General features: G+C 38.1%; 1 protein-coding gene and 1 long non-coding RNA gene across 19 annotated transcripts in view; one reads left to right on the forward strand and one right to left on the reverse strand.

The window, feature by feature from the left end:
* Positions 1–22,644, forward strand: part of LOC105195231 (ryanodine receptor) — a 42,338-nt gene that overhangs the window by 9,399 nt on the left and 10,295 nt on the right. For 2 of the 18 annotated variants that reach the window (XM_039449137.1, XM_039449123.1), the window contains 40 exons: positions 2,231–2,335; positions 2,416–2,514; positions 3,503–3,517; positions 4,361–4,438; positions 4,522–4,597; positions 4,860–4,972; positions 5,052–5,251; positions 5,418–5,600; positions 5,706–5,877; positions 6,037–6,206; positions 6,366–6,490; positions 6,558–6,928; positions 7,030–7,361; positions 7,555–8,663; positions 9,032–9,240; positions 10,262–10,361; positions 11,938–12,136; positions 12,214–12,590; positions 12,957–13,179; positions 13,272–13,301; positions 13,489–13,518; positions 13,706–13,735; positions 13,914–14,043; positions 14,218–14,513; positions 14,593–15,126; positions 15,231–15,463; positions 15,774–15,876; positions 15,936–16,106; positions 16,332–16,447; positions 16,524–17,069; positions 17,172–17,990; positions 18,070–18,224; positions 18,727–18,898; positions 19,390–19,667; positions 19,826–20,046; positions 20,239–20,329; positions 20,721–21,043; positions 21,180–21,483; positions 21,556–21,709; positions 21,816–22,610. In XM_039449137.1, coding sequence (XP_039305071.1) covers positions 2,231–2,335; positions 2,416–2,514; positions 3,503–3,517; positions 4,361–4,438; positions 4,522–4,597; positions 4,860–4,972; positions 5,052–5,251; positions 5,418–5,600; positions 5,706–5,877; positions 6,037–6,206; positions 6,366–6,490; positions 6,558–6,928; positions 7,030–7,361; positions 7,555–8,663; positions 9,032–9,240; positions 10,262–10,361; positions 11,938–12,136; positions 12,214–12,590; positions 12,957–13,179; positions 13,272–13,301; positions 13,489–13,518; positions 13,706–13,735; positions 13,914–14,043; positions 14,218–14,513; positions 14,593–15,126; positions 15,231–15,463; positions 15,774–15,876; positions 15,936–16,106; positions 16,332–16,447; positions 16,524–17,069; positions 17,172–17,990; positions 18,070–18,224; positions 18,727–18,898; positions 19,390–19,667; positions 19,826–20,046; positions 20,239–20,329; positions 20,721–21,043; positions 21,180–21,483; positions 21,556–21,709; positions 21,816–22,610 — 9,787 coding nt within the window. Of the gene's footprint in view, positions 1–2,230; positions 2,336–2,415; positions 2,515–3,502; positions 3,518–4,360; positions 4,439–4,521; positions 4,598–4,859; positions 4,973–5,051; positions 5,252–5,417; positions 5,601–5,705; positions 5,878–6,036; positions 6,207–6,365; positions 6,491–6,557; positions 6,929–7,029; positions 7,362–7,554; positions 8,664–9,031; positions 9,241–9,708; positions 9,809–10,261; positions 10,362–11,937; positions 12,137–12,213; positions 12,591–12,956; positions 13,180–13,271; positions 13,302–13,488; positions 13,519–13,705; positions 13,736–13,913; positions 14,044–14,217; positions 14,514–14,592; positions 15,127–15,230; positions 15,464–15,773; positions 15,877–15,935; positions 16,107–16,331; positions 16,448–16,523; positions 17,070–17,171; positions 17,991–18,069; positions 18,225–18,714; positions 18,899–19,286; positions 19,308–19,389; positions 19,668–19,825; positions 20,047–20,238; positions 20,330–20,720; positions 21,044–21,179; positions 21,484–21,555; positions 21,710–21,815; positions 22,611–22,644 lie in introns of all 18 variants that reach the window. The other 16 variants (XM_039449122.1, XM_039449125.1, XM_039449124.1 and 13 more) reach the window with 14 other exon arrangements.
* LOC120357733 overlaps positions 5,152–22,644 on the reverse strand; it is a 44,032-nt gene continuing 26,539 nt past the window's right edge. Inside the window, exon 9 of the long non-coding RNA XR_005574761.1 lies at positions 5,152–5,279. This is a non-coding gene — a long non-coding RNA (uncharacterized LOC120357733). The remainder of the gene's footprint in view (positions 5,280–22,644) is intronic.

The following is a 22,644-nucleotide window of genomic DNA, read 5'->3' on the forward strand; positions in this document are numbered from 1 at the left end:
AATATAGAGAGAGCGACCGTGAGTGTGGCTGTGGTGACACAGGTAGGATACGATTAATATGGCCGTGTAAAGCGATATCATTTGCACGAGCGGTCCTGTGTTCGGACTCTGTCATCGATTTCAATTTAACTCCATAATCGGTTGATTGCCTTAGTTACGCCGTTATCACATTGCTAATTGCCAATAAATCGTGCTAATTAGCGTCCCGGATTGGAGAATATTTCGAGCAAATTGCTCGCAAGTGCCATTAATTTTTTTTTTTTTTAATCAAAGACTGACGAACGCGCACGTTTAATCTACTTGTACTTTAATTCTACATAATGTATTGCAATTTCTAGTCAAGATTTAAATTTCTCTATAAAATGTAATGTTTTATTTAAATAAAGAATTGAAACGGTAAATTAAAACAGTTTTGCTTCTCAAATAATCTTTTACATATTTACAATAATAATTAATTTCTAGATTTGCTGTTGGACTACACATGTTTCTTCATTTAGAATGATGCTCACAATGAAAGCACTTAGATGATTGCTCTACAACTGTTACGTTAATTTCCTCTACGTACCATTAAAACTGGGCTTGGAAATTGTTAACCACAGTACGATCTTATCTTATAGCCACTCATAATATACAATTTATATATAGCTGTGTACCGTCCAAATGATATGGAGCCACCTGATCTAATATGTATTGCAAAAATAACGAGATAAAAAACAATTTTTCCTTGTGAGACTTTAGATTCAGTTTCTACATAGCTGCTTATAAATTTTTCACGGATGCGTACAGTTGATTACATTCTGTTTCCTTTCTCTTTCCTTCTTCTCTAACATCTTTATTTAAAGTTAAAGGGAGCAAATACATTCTTTGCTTATGGTAACTGGCCGAGTGTAAAAAAAAATAAAACCGTTGATGTAAGAAATTAACATTTTTGAGATTGCAACAGAAGGAAAGGGTAAAGAGGATAGAGCTTGGAAAGATATGCAGAGTAAAATCCACTACGGCGGATCTTCGTTAGAAGCTGCGCGCTCAAGGGTTAAAATCGAGCGACGCAAATCGAGTGACTCACACACGACGAGCTCTCTTTTCGAGGTGCGACGTTATTGCGAGTCTTGCGTTAAATAACGCTGCTTCTCGCGACGCCACGCGCGTCCAAAGATTACGAGGTTGCACTCGAAGCCGGCATACTTGTGTATCCGGTGCGTATTCTTAAGGCCGTCCAAATTGGTTTTGGCATCGACTACCGCATTCTGTCGTTCGCGACCGGCATCATAATTCACACGATTTCGCAAAAGCTGCGTTATTGCCACTGCAGTAAAAACTTTTTCAAAACATCGTTTAGATCGGCGATATCAGTCCGTCAACCATCCGACGACATCGATAGATTCTACAAGACTCGCGTACGGATCGTTACTTTGTGAAATCATCTGTTGCGGATTGTGCAAGAAAATTGCTGGGCGGGATTGCACATTATTGCAGCACAGCGAACATCAACGCGATGCAATCACGAGAGAAATTTGCGCTGAGGTCTCTTGTTAATTTATGATGCGCTCGTAAATTTTTCAAAGTTAAAGCAATGAAAATGTTACAGGGTACCTAAAAGTAAATCGATAGTAATACGACTGCAAATTATATCGTTTTTTAATATAATACGTTTTGAAATAGTCATATAAAATTGAAGGATTTCTTACAAAAACTTAAACAAGTTCAAAAAATAAAATTTTTTGAAAAAATGAAAAAATTTCTCATCTCCAAATCGTTATAAATAAATATGTATCAACATGGTAATTTTTCTTTTTATAATAGACATAAAAATAAAGTTGTAAGCTTTGATTAATATTTTAAAAATTCATTAAAAGAAAAAATAAAAAACATCTAGACTTGTTTTTTGCAGAAATTTTATATTTCTACCGTTAAATATTTTTTTTTGCACTTTTTATCACTATAAATATTATTAAAAAATGTCAATGTAAAATATTAATGATTAAACATGTATTTTATGGTTTTCATAATTTTGAATTGGTTCCGAAATATATGAGGTGAGGACAAACTTTATAGACATCCTTTATATATAATATTAAAGCAATTGTTAGTTATCTATTTTAAGGAATCCTTCTAAGAATTTTCTAAAATTATGTTAAAAGTAATGTTCTCATCTTTTAGGATCAATTTTCTTGAAAAAGAAAATTGTGTCACGTAGAAAGTATAAAAAGATATTGTTTCAAATTTACAGGAGGATATGGTATGCCTGTCCTGTACCGCAACAGGAGAGAGGGTCTGCCTGGCAGCCGAGGGATTCGGCAATCGACACTGTTTTCTCGAGAATATCGCAGATAAGGTAAAAGTGACTGCGAATTTTACAAGGTTATTTCCCACGTGTCTCGTCCTCATGCTCACTTAATTATTTATCTCTTCTAGAACATACCGCCGGACCTGTCGCAATGTGTATTCGTGATAGAACAGGCCCTCTCGGTGAGGGCTCTGCAGGAATTAGTCACCGCTGCCGGCTCCGAGACGGTAACGTATAAGTTATCTGCCTAATATCGTATACACTCGTATGACTTCAGCTTTGCCAACGAAATTCGTAGAACCAGGGAATAGTCGTAGCTCCTACTCGACATTCGTGCCATCAAAGAAACAACGACTCCCTCATTTTAAAGGAGGTGTACACTCGAACATGTGACTACGAACGACGAGGCTACGTACAGCCGAGCTCGACTCATACGATCCGCTAATTGTAGTTCCGCGCAAATAGTAGATCACCTACCTCGCGATTAGAAGCTCTTTACATTCCAAATTAGTCTTCAAGTATTAGGCTACTACACTCGACCTGCATAGGAGTGGGCCATAAAACGCGCCCCCTTGCCAGTCTCTGTGTAAAATGTGAAAAATTCCCATACAATACGGGATCCGAGAGACGTTTTTCAGAAAGAAGAAACGTCCGAATGGCGCCCGAAAGGATTGGGATGTCTCCTAGCGTAACATCTTTACAGCGTCTGTTAGATCTTTAGTTTTTGCTCAATTTCTCCGCCGAATAATTTCTGAAAAGTTCCTGACACATCGGAATAGCTTCTCTTGAATGCACGCAACCCCTCGCCGCCATTACACCCTTTATAATTGTGGCATGTGTCCATAGCCGTGTATAAGAGTTTCAATTTCATCAATTTCATCAATTTCATCAATTTTTTTCCAATCTGTTGATCGTTTCCATTTCCACTTGTGATTTTATCACTCGAAACATGCTACTATCGTGAAAAGAACACAATACAGCATCTAAAAATTTAATTGACACTCATCGTTATCATCAATCGTGAAGCATATTATTTTATTTCTTTCTCTTTCTCTTTCTCTTTCTTTCTGTCTCTTTCTCTCTCTCTCTCTCTCTCTCTCTCTTTCTCTGTCTCTCTCTCTCTCACATTTTTTCTTTCTTCCTTTCTCATTACAATAAATTCGAATTCGACACTTGACGAACGAAATTCATTGCCTCTTATGTTTCTCTTTACAGCAACAAGACAGTTTAGTAAGTATAATTTGCATACCATCTGCGGGGCGCCGTAACGTGCTCTTGGGTAAAACGATCATTTGTTTGTGTGTTGGAACGTCGTAATGTCCGATCGAGTTTGGGTGAAGATGCGAGCCGTTCACTTCGCAACAACCGACACTGCCAAATTTCGAAACATGATAGTCACGTCTCTATTTAACGTCGTACTTAGCACTAGTTAGGCACGATTCTACGTTGCATTGATCTAACGTATAAAGATTGTACAATACGTATTTATTAATTAAATATCTCAATTTTTTTGAAATCTGATTTATACAACTCTCAAGTTAAATACTTGTATCGCTTCTATATTTAAATACCGACAAAGATTTATAGTCATTTGATTGAATTTTAAGAGTAACTTTCTTTTTGTAGGATTATCTAGTCATATTTAATTTTTCTCATACTTTTTTTTCCGTACATTTTTTTCTTTATAAAATATCGAGGCGTTATTTCACCCGATCGATCGAGTGAGCCTGATCATGCCTGAGAAATACGATTAACATTAATATAACGAACGTATATTGGGACCAGTAACAGCAACCATTTTCTTTCGTTTGTCTGGCTAGTGTATTAACATCACATCTACATTAAAAACGCGTTTAGCGATCTGCGCCTTCGTTTTACGCTTACATGAGCTTCGCATCGTGGCTTAATCAGCATTTATGGCCTTCTCTTATCAGTACGCTTGTAGAAGTTGTCTAAGAAACTCTGTTACTTTGCGAACTTTATTAAAAAAAATCTCGTGTACGGTATATAGAGAGAAATACTATCGAGCACGAGGGGTTGCAAGGGCTTTGACCAATCCTTTGATGCTTGCAGGGAAAGGGCACCGGGTCAGGGCACAGGACCTTGTTATATGGTAACGCTATATTATTGCGACATCTAAACAGCGACATGGTAAATTGCTCTTCTTTATAATAACGCCGTTATACCACATTAATTTCTTCATGGTTACGTAAAATTGTGATTATGTACCGCAGTACCTGGCGTGTCTGTCCACGAGTTCGTCGAACGATAAGCTCTCCTTCGACGTCGGTCTACAGGATCATTCTCACGGTCGGTGCAACGCAATTACGCCTCAACAAATTTTTCTATCAAAGTTTACGTTATATGTCTCTCTACTCTGGCATAATATACCGCTTTGTTGAACATTCATGAGTAATTACTACTACTTAAACGCAGTTATAGCTTTCCACAGAATTAGAATAAAGTTCAAGTCTAAAGTTGCATGTAAAGCTGATAAACTTTTCACGGGTCGAGAAGCACGAATGAAAACCTCGTGATTCGTTCGGAACTTCTTAAAGTTTTATTCCCGCAGGCGAGGCGTGCTGGTGGACCGTGCACCCCGCCTCCAAGCAGAGATCCGAGGGTGAGAAGGTGCGCGTGGGTGACGATCTTATTCTTGTCTCTGTCGCCACAGAACGATATTTGGTAAGTTTGATAAAAGATAACGAGACACTTTAAATATAATTCTTATGAGATGAGGAAGGAAAAGTTCGTTTTGTTTTAGCACACGACGAAAGAAAATGACCTATCGGTGGTGAACGCGTCTTTTCACGTGACACATTGGTCGGTGCAGCCGTATGGCACCGGCATCAGCAGAATGAAGTACGTCGGTTACGTCTTCGGTGGCGACGTGTTGAGGTTCTTCCACGGCGGCGACGAGTGCCTGACGATACCGTCGACGTGGAGTCCAGCACCCAGTCAAAAGTAGGCTCTCGATCGCGCGTGTGCTGTGCTACATCCAGATAGAAAACAATTTATTTTTTTAAATAATTACGAGAATAGCGTTAAATTAAAAAAAAGAATGTATTTTGAAAATGGGAGAGAAGATAGAAATAATCGTTTTACAGATGTTTTCTTCGTCGTTTTACAGCCTCGTAATCTACGAGGGCGGTAGCGTAATGAGCCAGGCGAGATCATTATGGAGATTGGAGCTCGCCAGGACAAAATGGGCGGGCGGTTTCATCAACTGGCTGCATCCTATGAGGATCAGGCATTTGACGACCGGACGTTATCTCGGCGTAAAAGAGAACAACGAGCTCTATCTGGTCGATAGGTTAATACTTATTTTTAGAAAAGTTCAAGGGTCACGGTGATTCTTAGAGGCCTCATGATAATGTTTCCTAAATCCGATGATTATTTTTTTTTTTTTTTTTTTAAGGAACGAAGCGACGATCGAAACCTCGACGTTCTGGCTGCGGCAAGAAAAGGACGACCAGAAGATTATTCTTGAGGACAAGGATCTGGAAGTCATTGGAAACGCAATTATTAAGTATGGTGACTCTACCGTTATTATGCAACATGCCACCACGTGCCTCTGGGTGTCTTATAAGGTAAATAAGAGAGAATAAATTTTTTTCTAACAAAACAAATAAATTACATAATTTTAGATTATTTCTTTGATTTGAACAAAATACGTTTAAATGATTGAATCATTAATTATGAGCAAAAGTTGCAATATAAATTTATATTTATTACGCGAAATTTTTTAGTCATACGAAACGAAAAAGAAAGGTGTTGGAAAAGTTGAAGAGAAACAGGCAGTACTTCACGAAGAAGGTAAGATGGACGACGGCTTAGATTTCTCCAGATCGCAGGAAGAGGAATCTCGCACTGCCCGCGTCATCAGAAAGTGCAGTAGCTTGTTTACTCAATTCATCACGTAAGTTTTTGCAATTAAAAATATTTTTAAAACTTAAAGGGAGATAAAAGGATGTTATATACTATATATAGAAATACGAAAGCTAGATAAAAAAAATATCGGATATCAATGGAGAGAAAACAGGATAAAAGCTTGCTAAAAATATCGAATACGTTTTAGAGGCCTAGAAACGCTGCAGGTGGATAGAAGGGCGTCTATGTTTTTTCAAAACGTGAACCTCAACGAGATGGTAATGTGTCTGGAAGACTTGATCAATTATTTTGCTCAACCTGAGGATGACATGGGTAAGAAGAAATACTCATTCTCTTACGAATCTTTTTCGACTATCCTGCAAACGATAAATTCTTACAGAACACGAAGAGAAGCAGAACAAGTTTCGGGCTCTCAGGAATCGTCAGGATCTGTTCCAAGAGGAGGGTATATTGAACCTGATTCTCGAAGCTATTGATAAAATTAACGTCATCACTTCGCAAGGATTTCTCGTCGCTCTTTCCGGCGACGAAAGTGGCCAGGCCTGGGATCAGATATCCGGGTATCTCTATCAGCTACTGGCCGCCATTATCAAGGGAAATCACACCAATTGCGCCCAATTCGCCAATAGTAATCGTTTGAATTGGCTGTTCAGCCGATTGGGCTCGCAAGCTTCCAGTGAAGGAACTGGAATGTTGGATGTACTTCACTGCGTCTTGATTGATTCACCGGAAGCTTTAAACATGATGAGGGTATGGCATCATCTTTTATAACATAAATTAGCTATTTGGTGATTAAAACTTGTAAATAAAATAAATATTTTTATTTAAAACAAATTTGTTTTTCTCTTCAGGATGAGCATATAAAAGTAATTATCTCTCTGCTGGAAAAACACGGGAGGGACCCAAAGGTCTTGGACGTTTTGTGTTCGCTATGCGTCGGTAATGGCGTCGCAGTACGCTCTTCGCAAAATAACATTTGCGATTTTCTGCTGCCTGGAAAAAATTTGCTTCTCCAAACGCAGCTGGTAGATCATGTGGCGAGCGTCAGACCGAATATATTTGTCGGCAGGGTCGAGGGTTCGGCTCTTTATCAAAAGTGGTATTTTGAAGTAACGGTGGACCACATTGAACAGACGACTCACATGATGCCGCACTTGAGGATTGGATGGGCAAACACCGCTGGGTAAATTAAACTGGATTATATTTTCTAAGTTTCCATTTACATGTAGAGTGTTAAAATTAATCAAAAATATTTTTTAATTACAGTTTCTGTTTAAATAGTTACGTGCTTGTAACACATAAATCTGAACATAAATCTTAATTAAATTAAATTTTAAGATTTATGTTCAGAAGTGCAAAAAGTAATTTTTTTACAGTTATATGCCGTATCCAGGCGGTGGCGAGAAGTGGGGTGGAAATGGCGTCGGTGATGATTTGTACTCCTTCGGATTTGACGGCGCTTATCTGTGGACCGGCGGTAGAAAGACTCAGGTGGTCCACAATGTTACCGAACCTTTCATACGAAAGAGCGATGTGATCGGTTGCGCTTTAGATCTGACAGTGCCGGTGATAACGTTCACAATGAATGGCACTCACATCCTGGGTTCTTTTAGAAATTTTAATTTAGACGGCATGTTCTTTCCCGCTATAAGCTGCTCATCCAAACTCTCGTGCAGATTTTTGCTGGGCGGCGATCATGGCCGATTAAAGTACCAACCGCCGGAAGAGTTCTCGCCGCTGGTAGAGAGTCTACTGCCGCAGCAGATTTTGTCGCTGGATCCATGCTTTTATTTTGGTAACATGAACAAGGTGGTCCTAGCGGGTCCGTGGCTGGTCGAAGACGACACTGCTTTCGTTCCGGCTCCGGTCGACACTACCATGGTCAACCTGCCCGCCTACGTCGAACAGATCAGAGACAAATTGGCAGAGAACATCCATGAAATGTGGGCGATGAACAAGATCGAGGCCGGTTGGATCTATGGCGAGGTGAGAGACGACCTTAGGAAGATACATCCCTGCATAGTACAGTTCGAGCGATTGCCAGCAGCGGAAAAGCGTTACGACACTCAACTGGCCGTGCAAACCCTGAAGACCATTTTGGCCCTGGGCTATTATATCACCATGGACAAGCCGCCGTCTAGGATAAAGACGTTGAGGCTGCCGAATGAGCCGTTTTTGCAAAGCAGTGGATATAAACCAGCACCGCTCGATTTGTCCGCGATCACATTGACTCCCAAAATGGAGGAGCTCGTTGATCAACTCGCGGAGAACACACATAATCTTTGGGCGAAGGAGAGGATTAGTCAAGGATGGACGTACGGATTGAACGAGGACTCGGAGATGAGGAGAAGTCCTCACTTGGTACCATATCCGAAAGTCGACGAAGCTATCAAGAAAGCCAATCGGGATACAGCCAGCGAAACTGTTAGAACCCTTTTGGTTTACGGATACATGCTTGATCCACCCACCGGAGAACAACACGAGGGTGAGACTTTTAATTCTTGTACATAAGTCATTTATTTTTAAATGTTTTTCATTTCATTGAAAACGGTATCACATTATTTACAAATACTTACAAAATGTATTGTATTATACAAAATACTATTGATATTAGTCCAGTAACTAATTACTTTATTTTTATTAGGTTTACTTATTAATAATTAATTACAATATGTATTAAAAATTCTATTTGTTCTCTCAAATTTCAATTTGCATTTGATCGTTCACAAAGCTTTAGTTGCTTTAAATGGAAATAATTATAGCGCATCTTATTTCACTTGAGCACATGAGCACATCTTGAGATTTCGATGGATTGTACATATGAATAATGTATTGACTTTTGGACATTTATAGCATTGCTTTTGGAAGCCAACAGGCTACGACAATTATACTTCAGGACTTACAGAGTCGAGAAGCATTACGCTGTCAGAAGCGGAAAATGGTATTTTGAGTTTGAAGTTCTCACAGCCGGACCTATGCGAGTCGGTTGGGCGACAGCTGATTGCATGCCGGGAAGTATGTTGGGCAGCGATGAAAGTACTTGGGCATTCGACGGTTACAACGTAAGTGTCGATATTTCTCTTTCCGTAGTTTAATGAGCAAAATTAGGACGACGGACAACATTCAGGGAATTAATTGCAATAATTTTCCCCATTGTTGAAACGATGGCATAAGAAAACAACGTATAACATGTTTAATTTCGCATTAAATGATAAATAAATAAAATAAAGGAATAAAGAAAATAGATTTTTTTTAATTAAATTTAAATTTATTGTGCCTTTTATCAAAAAAGCTTTAATATATTTTATATAACTTGATAATAATCATCGTGATTATAATTACCAAAGGTGTGAGAATTTTACATAGACTTTAAAGTTCGTGTTTAATTTTATATGTATGAAGATATCAATCAAAAAGTTGCGCGCAATCATGGTAATTATGTCACAAAACGAACGCGAATACTAACATAAGTGCTACGTGGCTTTCGCGATCTGTAAAATATGAATAATCCATAAGAACATGAATGTCAGGTGACCAAAGTGCACGCTGGCACCCACGAGTCATTTGGTCATAAATATCAAGTGGGCGACATAGTTGGATGTTTCATTGACGTGGCAGACCGAACGATCAGTAAGAGTCCTAAATTAGCAGATGTTAGAGGCCCCACTATACGTATACACATAATTTCTATTTTCCTGAGTTCTCGTCACTATTGTTGTCTTTGTCTCGCTCTATATGTTTCTTTTCATGTTGATTTTGGTTTTATATTTTGCATCCTTATCCCAAGACGAATAAGATCGCTGGTGAAATTTCATTCGGCGAAGTGTGGCTTAATCTTTATCGATATTGAGAAAAGGGGAAAACCGCGTGATTTCCTCGAAGTACCTCACTTAGTTATGTCGAAATTTTTTAAGTCGCATCGAACATAGACGACATCGAGATATATTAATAGCGATGGAAGACAAGTCTGTACAAAATGTCTCAGATACGCGGATAAAAATAAAGCATCACGATTACCGGTCTGTCCCGATCTTCACACGAGCGAAAGTAATCTTGAACTGGTGAACATTCTGTGTTTTAAAGGAGGAAAAAGTATACTCGGGCACGGCCGAAACATTCGGCAAACAATGGCAGGTCGGAGACGTTGTCGGTGTTTTCCTGGATCTAATTGACCGAACGATTAGTAAGACGGAATTTTTAAACGAACGCTTCAGCTGCCATATCTTAAGCTATACACATACAATTTGATCTTTGGTGATAGATTACTGGATACAGACATTGCGATTTTTAACACGATCCGTTTGTTTTTACATAGTTATTCACTTTAGATATCTTTAGTAACATTTAATGATATTAACAGATATACAAAGTGCACAGAAGACAAAACAAAATTTAATAAGAATTAAAGAAACATTGTTTGTACAAAATTAAAATAACGTTTAATAGAAAGCGTGAACATATAGTTTTAGAATTGTTTGTCTGAATAGATGTTTGTTAGGCAAAATTTTCGCGTCACACTTCGAGGAAGAATTCATTAATTCCATTTAAGCTTTCTCGATAAGAAAACTCCGTTGTGACGGTCACTTGTACGAAGGGAGCAATTATGCGTTTCTCGCACAAAAGATATTTTATTTCATCTTATCATTTTAACATACCTTTCTTTATGGAGTTAACCACAAAACCAGAAACAATCCTGGTTTCTTTCATCATTAATAATACCACGCTGTGTCGAGCGACGAAAATCATATGTCCAATGTCTTTTCCGGTATCCAGTATTCTACTCAGTGTTTATACTGTCAGCGATAACAGCGCTTCCATAATTCATATCTACTAATCACTAACATTAGGATGAGACCATAGATATACTGTATATCGATTATATCAGATACATTATGAAATCCCCGAATATCGTTTTACAAACGCAAGACACAAAAAACTTTTTTCGGAAATGTCACGATATAATTCGTCTTTTTTAACTATTAGATATAAACTGTTGCAAAATACTGCACGCGAGCGCGTAGATTAAACTATCAAAGAAAAAAATATCGAAGGAGAAATCTCTTAGATACACGCGTATTTCCCGTTATAAACTGTTGTACAATCTTTTTATTGTTTTTTATCTCGGCTATCTGTATATATATTTTATTTTTTTTAATCATAATATTTATTCTCTCAATATATCATCCATGTGTGATAATATTACACACATTTGATTTTCATTACACCGTCTTCAAATAACGCCGCTTGCATGAATATTCTGTCCAATATTTGTGTTAATGGGGTGTATGAATAAAAAATAAAATGAATGCTTATCTTGGAATTTTGGATATTATAACATCTTTATCCAAATTTTTTTTTTAAACGATAGGTAAAGGCAAATATTTTTTATTCATATGGTCCATCTTGACACTTGCTTTGCTGTAATTGTATTTGCAAGATTTTTCAAACGTTTCTAATAATAGCCGTTAAAAGAATCTTATTAAAATTTCTGGTATAATGATTTTATATACCGACAAAAATAAGTTTGCATTTTATGTATGTTTTACATAACATTCGATATTCACGAATAACTATTGCCTAGTTAGATTTCTGTTTCTTCTATTTTTAATAAGTCGAAACGAATGTTTGACAGTCCAGGTAAAAAGTGTCATTTGTTACTCACTTATTTTATCAATCTTCTACTAGATTACGTAGTTCGTTTCGACTTGTCGCAATGCTTGATGTAAATACTTCGCGATACAAATCTGCGAATTACGCAGGTTTCTCCTTGAATGGAGAATTATTGATGGATGCACTGGGCGGTGAAACTTCTTTCGCCGATGTGCAAGGAGAATCTTTCGTGCCCGCGTTCACCCTTGGCGTTGGTCAAAAGGCAAAATTGACGTTCGGCCAAGATGTGAACACTCTGAAGTTTTTTACCACTTGCGGTTTGCAGGAGGGCTACGAACCTTTCTGTGTGTAAGTAATTTCTCTATTAAAATTGTATGCGGTGTAAGTGACACAGAAGAATCATTGTCATTTATTAATTTTCACAGAAACATGAACCGTCTAGTCACTTATTGGTACACGAAAGACCAGCCTATTTTCGAGAACACCGACGACATGGCCGACACGCGAATCGACGTGGCTAGGATCCCAGCTGGTTCCGACACGCCGCCCTGTCTGAAAATCTCCCACAACACGTTCGAAACTATGGAGAAGGCTAATTGGGAATTTCTAAGATTATCGTTGCCCGTGATCTGCCAGTCCAATTTTATAACGGAGGGCGAGAAGTTGCGAAGATGGCAGGAGATTAAAATGAGACAGAACAGACTTTTAGCCGAGCAAATTGAGCAAGGGCAACAGATGACACAGCCTTCGGCTCACATGGAACAGATCATGAAATCCGGTTTCAGTATGAGCGACATCAAAGGTAATTATACAGAAAGTATTAATTTAAATGTTTTATAATTTTCATTCAAGATCTGTAAATTATGAAGAAATATTTAATTTGTTCATCAGTATGATTTTAACAGTATCAGTATGATTAAAAGATTTAAAATCAATTAATTTGCCAATAACATTTAGCAAAATTTAATATTAGCATTATTCATTTGTTTAGTGATTAATTACTTATTTTTGTTACTTATTAAAAGCTATAATAAGAGTGCTTTTAATATTCAGAACAAAATAATAATTAATCAGTATTAAAAATGGAATACTGCAATATCTATAATAACAATAATATACATTGATTATAATAGTATGCAACAAATTTAATATAAATGATATTAAATAGGACTGCAAAGAAATTATTCGGAAGATGCAGCCGAGGCAGACGAAATGATGAAAGAATCGCCGCTTCCTATGCAAAGAGGTAAACCTGCCAGACCGCCTAGGAAAGGTTCACTTTATGGATCACGTTTGGATAACGCGATTCCTAACGCTGAAATGAACGGATATGGCGAAATGAATGGTGACATAAAAGATGACAAGAAGAAACGAGGTCGTTCACCTTTCCGGTAAGCATGAATTATTATTAATTGTTTCTGGTGAACGTTGTAAAGAACATTGATTGTAAAAGTATCTGACTTTGATACTCTGACTTTGTTAGCAAACTTAGCAAAGAAATGGAGGACGTACCGTAAGTTTAAAACTTTTTTGAGTGCTACGATAAAAAAATATTACGTCATAAATATTTTTAATTCAATGTTCGATTCAATATCTTAATAATTAATCTCTAGATCGTTAATTTTATTTTACTTTTTATTATTAAAATTTTAATTTCATTTTTAATTAACAAATTGACTTTAATACTCCGACTTTGTTAGCAAGCTTAGCAATGAGATAGAAGATATATCGTAAGTTTAAAATATTTTTCAAGCTCTATACAATTAAATATAACGTCATGAATATTTTTAATTCAATGTTCCATTCAATATCTGAATAATTAATCAAAAGATCGTTAATTTTATTTTACTTTTTATTATTAAAATTTTATTTTTATTTTTAATTGACAAATTGACTTTAATACTTTGACTTTGTTAGCAAGCTTAGCAATGAGATGGAAGACATATTGTAAGTTTAAAATTTTTTTCAAGCGCTATATAATCAAATATAACGTCATTAATATTTTTAATTTAATGTTCAATTTAATATCTCAATAATTAATTAAATGATGGTTAATTTTATTTCACTTTTTATTATTAAAATTTTATTTTTGATTTTAAAGTATAAGTTAATTTTCATCACGCAGATTCTTCTCGCGCAAAACGAAATCTCCAGATGCAAAGTCGAAAACGCCTGAGCCGCAAGTTCGCGGGGATATCTCAGATAAAAGTGCGAGAAGCAAAAGCCTCAAACCTCCACAAATCCGTGTCTCAACTGTGAGTACATATTGCAATATTAACAAACGGTATTCTTAAATAATAAAAATATTTAAAGATATTTTGCAATAAAAGCTTTATGAATATCTGAAGAATTTTATAAATTTAACAATTTATAATTTTTGAAAATATTAATCTAAGAATTTCATAACATTTAAAAATATTTCTATATAGACGGATTTGAAAGTCGTCCCGCCGCAAATCCCGGAGCGTAATGTTCCTAAGGCTATGTCTGTTTTAACCGGAAGTGGTGTCGAGGCGATCGGCAATGAAATCTTCGATGCTGAGTGCATGAAGCTGATGAACGAGTACTTCTATGGCGTCAGGATATTTCCCGGTCAAGATCCAACTCACGTTTACATTGGCTGGGTCACCTCGCAATATCACCTACACACGAAGGACTTTAATTTATCTCGCGTGAGAAAAGCCTCTGTTGCGATTGTAGATGACTACGAACGTCTTATCGAGCAGTGAGTATTCTTTTTCAGAATTTTTGCCAAAAGACAAATATAAAAGAATGTTTAAAAAAACAACGTCGTAACGTTTCAGAGTCGACAGACAAAGCTGCTACATGGTCCGAGCGGACGAACTGTATAACGAAGTCACTCAGGATGCATCGGGCAAGGGTGCATCTCAAGGTATGTTTGTCGGATGTTTCGTCGATACCGCCACAGGCTGGGTATCCTACACCTGCGAGGGAAAAGAGACGAGTCACAAATTCAAGATGGAGCCGGACACAAAGTTGTTCCCGGCGATCTTCGTTGAGGCTACCAGTAAAGAGATCCTGCAGATCGAACTTGGCAGGACTTCAACGACACTTCCGCTATCGGCAGCCGTGTTGCAGAATTCCGAACGACACGTGATACCTCAATTTCCGCCTAGATTAAAAGTGCAATGCCTGAAGCCGCATCAGTGGGCCAGAGTGCCGAATCAGTCTCTTCAGGTACACGCTTTGAAGCTATCCGATATCAGAGGTTGGTCGATGCTATGCGAGGACGCTATCTCAATGTTGGCCCTTCATATACCCGAGGAAGACAGATGCATCGACATTCTCGAGCTTATCGAGATGGACAAGTTGCTCAGGTAAGTTACAATGAGAAATTTACAAAAGAAAACTTGAAAGATTTTTTCCATCTTACTTAAACTTCTCTCTTATACTGATAAAATAATTTGTTTCTCTTGCACAGTTTTCACGCACACACGCTGACACTGTACGCAGCTCTGTGCTATCAATCGAATTATCGTGCGGCACATGCTCTGTGCCAACACGTCGATCAGAAGCAATTATTATACGCGATACGAGCCGAATACATGTCCGGGCCCCTGCGACAAGGATTTTACGACTTACTTATCGCCCTACATCTCGAGTCGCACGCAACGACGATGGAAGTGTGCAAAAACGAATACATAATACCTCTTGGTAAGAACTTGGAATTTTTTTTGGAAAAAGTAGAAAATCGCTCGTGTACATCAAGCATTAAAGTTATAAATTAAAATTTTACAAAATCGTTCAAATATAATTTGGTTGTCTCATATTTAATTTTGCTGTATTTAAATTAAAATATTAATTTGTGTTTAATTTTAACCTTAATTTTACTGTATTTAAGTTACTATATTTTTGTGATGTATTTATTTTTTTTAATCTCATTAATTAAAAGTCTAATAAAAAAATTTTTGTCAATATTTCGGTACACGAGTCTCGACGCAGTAATTATCTGTCTATTGCGTAGGTCAAGAATTAAAGGATTTATACGAGGACTACGAGATGAGACACAGTCTAAGATATTTAGAGACCGAATCTATCCGGCCGCAAATGAAGATGACGGATATCAGGTAAGCGAAGCTTTTCCCCAAGTAGATGTGAGACCCTTTACTAATCGGTTGCCATCAAGGAATGTTCCTTCCAGTGATCAAGCGATCGAGAACATAAAGAACCTGTATAGTCCGTATTTTCCGCTTGACGTCGTGCGGGATTACGTGATGATGGCGCTCAATGAGGCCGTCGAAGTGAATCAGGTGCACAACCGAGATCCGATTGGAGGCAGCAACGAGAATCTCTTCCTGTATGTAAGATAATAAGTGCCGTTGCCGCTGCCGCAACTAATGTTCTTCATCAAAAGCAACGATAATTATCGTATCCATTTGCAAATATTTAAACAAAAAACGAAAAATGTGCGACTGGTTTTATTATTTCTTCTTTAAATAGGAACTTCTAATTTTTTGCTTCTCGCTTACAACGTTTCACCCGCTAATCGAATACATCTTGATTGCGACTTTGACAATTACAGACCTCTTCTGAAGCTGGTAGATAGATTGCTCTTAGTCGGCATGCTGAGAAACGAGGATGTATTCAAGCTGCTCATCATGATAAATCCCGAAACCTGGGATCCAACTTTTGATAAAGGCAAGTTTAGAAAAGTAACATTAAATATTAGTAAATAAGAAACATGACTTAACGAAGTGTTAACAAAATATTGTAGAAGGAAAAGACGAGCACAAAAAAGGCTTGCTGCACATGAAAATGGCCGAGGGAGCAAAACTACAAATGTGTTATCTACTTCATCATTTAAACGACATTCAGTTACGTCATCGCGTTGAATCTATCATCGCATTCGCTTACGATTTCATCGGAGAATTGCAAGCGGATCAGCTGCGACGTTACATCGAAATCAAACAGTCGGATTTGCCATCAGCTATCGCTGCCAAGAAGACCAGAGAATTCAGGTGTCCTCCACGCGAGCAAATGAATGCCATTTTAAGCTTTAAGAATCTGGACTCCGAGGAAGATCCGGAGAATAGTCCTTGCGGCGAGGATCTCATCGTCAAGATGAACGAGTTTCACAGCGAATTAATATCCTACGTATCTCTGACCGCTCTTCAGGAAGCAGCCGATGCCGCAAACGAATTAACCGAAGAAGTTCAGAAACCTGGTGCGATGAAACGTCTCTTTAATTTTATCAACGCAGTCAAAGAACTCGAAGAGGAACCTAAACCTGAAGCCGTGCCTGAGAAAAAGACTCCGGAAGGTATAAATTTTTCGTTTATCTTCAACTCTCAATTATATAATAAATAGGTATTAATACGTAATATATCTACAAAAAGTCAAATTTGCTTGACTCTGTTTGCAGAGGTGTTTCGCAAGGTGCTGATATCAACCATCGTGAGCTGGGCCGAAGAATCACAAATCGAGACGTCTAAACTTGTGCGAGAGATGTTCAGTCTATTGGTCAGACAGTACGACACTGTCGGCGAGTTGATCAGAGCCTTGGAGAAAACTTACATCGTTAATAACAAGACAAAAGATGACGTCGCGTTAATGTGGGTCGGCTTGAGCCAGATCCGCGCTTTGCTTCCGGTACAGATGTCTCAGGAAGAGGAGGCGCTGGTTCGAGAACGATTGTGGAAGCTGGTGAACAATCACACTTTCTTTCAACACCCTGATCTCATCAGGGTATTAAGAATTCACGAGAACGTGATGGCCATCATGATTAACACCCTGGGTAGACGTTCCCAGGCGCAGTCCGACGCTCAAACTCAGGCCCAAGCGGCGGAGGGTGAGCCAGCGTCGAAAGAGAAGGACACCTCTCACGAGATGGTCGTGGCTTGTTGTAGATTCTTGTGCTACTTCTGTCGCACGTCCAGACAGAATCAGAAGGCTATGTTCGATCACTTTGACTTTCTGCTAGAGAACAGCAATATTCTGTTGGCAAGACCGTCTCTGCGGGGATCAACGCCATTGGACGTGGCGTATTCGTCACTGATGGAAAATACCGAGTTAGCTCTGGCTCTGAGGGAACATTATTTAGAGAAGATCGCTATCTATCTATCGCGATGCGGCCTGCAGTCCAATTCGGAATTGGTGGAGAAAGGATATCCTGATTTAGGCTGGGATCCGGTTGAGGGTGAACGCTATCTCGACTTCTTGAGATTTTGCGTATGGGTCAACGGTAAATTTCTTTCATAATTTGATTTATTTAATTTTTCATTGTAAAAATATAGCATTAAACACTGCGATTTCAATCACAGGTGAAAGCGTGGAGGAAAATGCCAACTTGGTAATTCGTCTGCTAATCAGAAGACCGGAATGCTTGGGCCCGGCTCTTCGAGGCGAAGGTGAAGGTTTATTAAGAGCCATTATAGAAGCTAACAAGATGTCTGAACGCATTGCCGACAGGCGAAAAGTAAGATATCTCATTCTTTTTAATTAAAACTAAAGACTATAAGCGAACTATGAGCGAATTTATTTCGTAAGTAAGAAATTATTCTTGTTTTTGGTTGTCCAAAAAAAAGACTATGTGTGTGACATCAACCTTGTGCACCCCCCAAAAACAGCAAACAGATGTCTATATATACATATCCTCGTTAAATAATTTTCCAGAGTTTTTTTACTTCAATTTCTTAATTCTTTGAACTAATTTTACTTTTTCATTTTTTATTTAACTCTTTCTTTGTCCCAATTCTTAGAATTCGTGTGATTTGATTATTTATTGCAGTTTGATATGCTACCGAAATCTCCTTAAAATTAATCTGACTTTAATTTCTCGTAATAAAAGTTTCGAAAACAAATCGAATTCGCTAAATGTGTCGCATAAAATATGACTGTGCGATAATGTTGAAATAAAACATCCGCAAGCATGTACCCGAACTTCTATTAATACAGTATCAACTTAGTATCTCGCACAGGTGCACGACGAGGCCGAGGGCACGGCTATGGTGATGCAATTCGAGCATCCACTCCCGGAATCGGACGATGACGAGGATTACATCGATACGGGTGCGGCGATATTAAATTTCTATTGCACCCTCGTCGATCTATTAGGCCGCTGTGCTCCAGATTCGTCCGTCATAGAGCAAGGTAAGAAAACAGTCAAAACAAAGAAATTCATCGTCATTAATAAACAATTCATAACAATAATAATAGATATCAATATAGTATATAATTTTTACATTTATTAAATTATTAATCAATGTAAAAATTAATCACTGTGATAAAAGTCTAAATATATAATTAACATTAAATGATTTTTGGCAATAAATATTTTTCGTCAAATCTGGATAATTAATAGCTGATCAACTAATCAGACACACTTTAAAATATTTTACAAGAAAATAAAGGAACGTAAGCAATTTGTTGCACCACCATTGCACTTCTCTCGACACAAAATCACCCAAAAATTCACTACATTCGAACGGCAACGAATTATCTAATAACAATCGTTTGTTTCTTTCTTAATGACCAACAGAGATCTCCACAAAATCCGTTGGTAATATATGTAACGAAATTTTGCTTTAATAGAACACCGATATCAGAAGCAACACGTCTTTGAAGCCGCACAATTATTTCAGGGAAAAACGAGTCTCTCCGAGCCAGGGCGATCTTGAGATCGTTAGTACCCTTGGACGATCTTCACGGTGTGCTATCTTTGCGATTTACGCTGCTCAATCCTGCCGCCGGAGAAGAACGACCGAAAAGCGACACACCGTCCGGTTTGATACCAGGGCACAAGCAAAGCATTGTGCTGTTTCTCGAACGCGTTTACGGCATCGAAACGCAAGAGTTGTTTTACAAGATATTGGAGGAAGCTTTCCTGCCGGATCTTCGCGCCGCCACCATGCTCGATAGAGTACGGATTACCTTGTGTTCTATATACTTCGCGCAATATCTTTCAAATTTTATTATTTACAAGCATGTCTTTTTTGTAATTTGACAAAGACAATGATTTTTTAAAAATCGCAAATTGGGATAAGTTAAAAATTCATTGCCTGATTTAATTTCTCGCAGAATGACGGCTACGAATCCGACATGGCGCTCGCTATGAATCGTTACATAGGGAACAGCATTCTGCCGTTGTTAATCAAGCATTCCAAATTTTACAACGAAGCGGATAATTATGCGAGTTTACTCGACGCAACGTTGCACACGGTCTACCGGCTCAGTAAGAATCGAATGCTGACAAAGGGCCAACGTGAAGCAGTCTCGGACTTCCTCGTTGCATTGACTAGGTAAGCGAAGAATTTATCAAACTACCAAAATTAACTGTGAGAATCTTTTTGACAATTTTTTAAAAAAAGAATGTTTATTCACTCGTAAGCTTGAACGTTATTATTATATTTAAATAACTGAAATTAAAAATTTCCACATTATTTGACACAATCTTCATATATTTGTATCTCAAATCAAATTTCTCTTTACAGTCAAATGCAGCCAAGCATGTTGCTCAAGTTGTTACGAAAGCTGACCGTCGACGTGTCCAAATTATCAGAGTACACTACTGTGGCGCTCAGAGTACGTCAATTATTATTTCATCAGCTTAGTTTTTTATTTAACTCTTCAGATCAACCTACTTTTCACTGCTTAGTCAAACCATCTACGTCACTGGTAAATGGTTATATTTTTCAAAGAGTTTTAGGCTTTAAAAAAATCTGAAAAGATTCTGGTATATTCTTTTCACATTTATAGGAATACAATTGTACAATTGTACGACCCAAAGAGTTTTTTTTTATATGTCCGAATTTGAGGCAAAATGGGAAAATAGTTTAGAGTCTTAAACTACTCCGGTTGATCTGAGAAGAGTTAATATACATAAGCATTGAAAATTAATAATTGCAACAAAATTTTATTAAGCAAAACCCATCTTTAATTTTACTATAGCATCATTTATTTTTTATATTATCAGTTGCTAACGTTGCATTACGACCGTTGCGCGAAATATTACGGCTCCACCGGATCCACCGGACAAGGCTCTTACGGCGCATCAAGCGACGAAGAGAAACGTCTCACGATGGTCCTCTTCAGCAACATATTCGACTCCCTGTCCAAGATGGACTACGATCCAGAATTATTCGGGAAGGCGTTGCCTTGCCTGACGGCCATCGGTTGCGCCCTGCCGCCAGATTATTCACTATCGAAAAATTACGACGACGAGTGGTATGGCAGCAAATCGGCCTCGACTCAATCACCCGATGGTCCTTACAATCCGCAGCCAATCAATACTTCAAGGTAAATTATTAATTTTTTTTATTAAAAAATTCCATCAATTATAAATAACAAAATTTTAATTTTATACTTGTAAGATGTATAAAACATCTGTCGCAATTATATGTATTTTAATACTTTTTTTCCAATTTTCTTTTAGCGTGGTGCTCAATAATGATCTTAATCAAATTGTGCAAAAGTTCTCCGAGCATTATCACGACGCTTGGGCTAGCCGTAAGTTGGAGAACGGTTGGACCTATGGCGACCAATGGTCGGACGTGAATAAAACCCATCCGAGATTGAAACCGTACAACATGTTGAGTGATTACGAACGAGAGAGATATAAGGAACCTGTCAGAGAGAGCTTGAAAGCTCTACTGGCGATTGGTTGGAGCGTGGAGCACGCGGAAGTCGACGTGCCATCGACCAATCGCAGTTCCATGAGAAGATCTTCCAAAAGTCAAGTAAGAAAATATTGACAAAATTTATTATCTCAATAAATAAAAGACGCACATATATTTTTAAATATATATTAGGGCGATTCGGCAAATCCGTTTAATTACAATCCTCATCCGGTGGACATGACCAATCTAACGCTGAGCAGAGAAATGCAGAATATGGCCGAACGTTTAGCGGATAATGCTCATGACATTTGGGCAAAGAAGAAGAAGGAAGAACTCAATACTTGCGGTCAGCATAAACTATTATTTAATAATTTCCATACTTCATCTTTCTCTCGCCGTATTAAAATTTAATTTATAAGTATTAAATAAATTTTTTGTAATGAAAATTATAGGAGGCGGCATTCATCCTCAGCTAGTACCATACGATCTGCTGACCGATAAGGAGAAACGAAAGGATCGTGAGCGATCACAGGAGTTTCTCAAGTACTTGCAGTATCAAGGTTACAAGTTTCACAAACCTAATCGCGGCGGTACGGAGACCGAAGTGGCTGGCGCAGTTGCCGCGGTAGAATTGCGATTCGCTTACTCATTATTAGAGAAACTGATAGCTTATCTAGACAAGGCGACGATCAACATGAAGCTGTTGAAACCCTCCGACACGTTCAGCCGAAGAAATAGTTTCAAGACCTCGACAAGAGATATCAAGTTTTTCAGCAAAGTAGTCCTCCCGTTGATGGAGAAATACTTTAGCACTCATAGAAACTACTTCATCGCCGTGGCCACCGCCACGAACAACGTTGGCGCAGCGTCGTTGAAGGAGAAGGAAATGGTGGCTGCTCTTTTCTGCAAATTGGCAAATTTGTTGAGATCGAGACTCGCCGCCTTCGGCGCGGATGTGAGAATAACGGTTCGTTGCTTGCAAGTGCTGGTGAAGGGCATAGACGCTAAGAGTCTTGTGAAAAATTGTCCGGAATTTATTCGAACGTCCATGTTGACTTTCTTCAATAACACCGCGGATGATCTAGGTCACACAATTCTGAACCTCCAGGAAGGGAAGTACAGTCATCTTAGAGGCACCCATTTGAAAACCTCAACGTCATTATCGTACATCAACAGTGTAGTTCTGCCTATACTCACTGCGATGTTCGATCATCTCGCCGCGTGCGAATACGGCAGCGACTTGTTACGTAAGTATTAAAATTGACAAAATTAAAATAAATA

The sequence above is a fragment of the Solenopsis invicta genome, chromosome 5, assembly GCF_016802725.1.
Source record: "Solenopsis invicta isolate M01_SB chromosome 5, UNIL_Sinv_3.0, whole genome shotgun sequence".
Taxonomy (NCBI): Eukaryota; Metazoa; Arthropoda; class Insecta; order Hymenoptera; family Formicidae; genus Solenopsis; species Solenopsis invicta.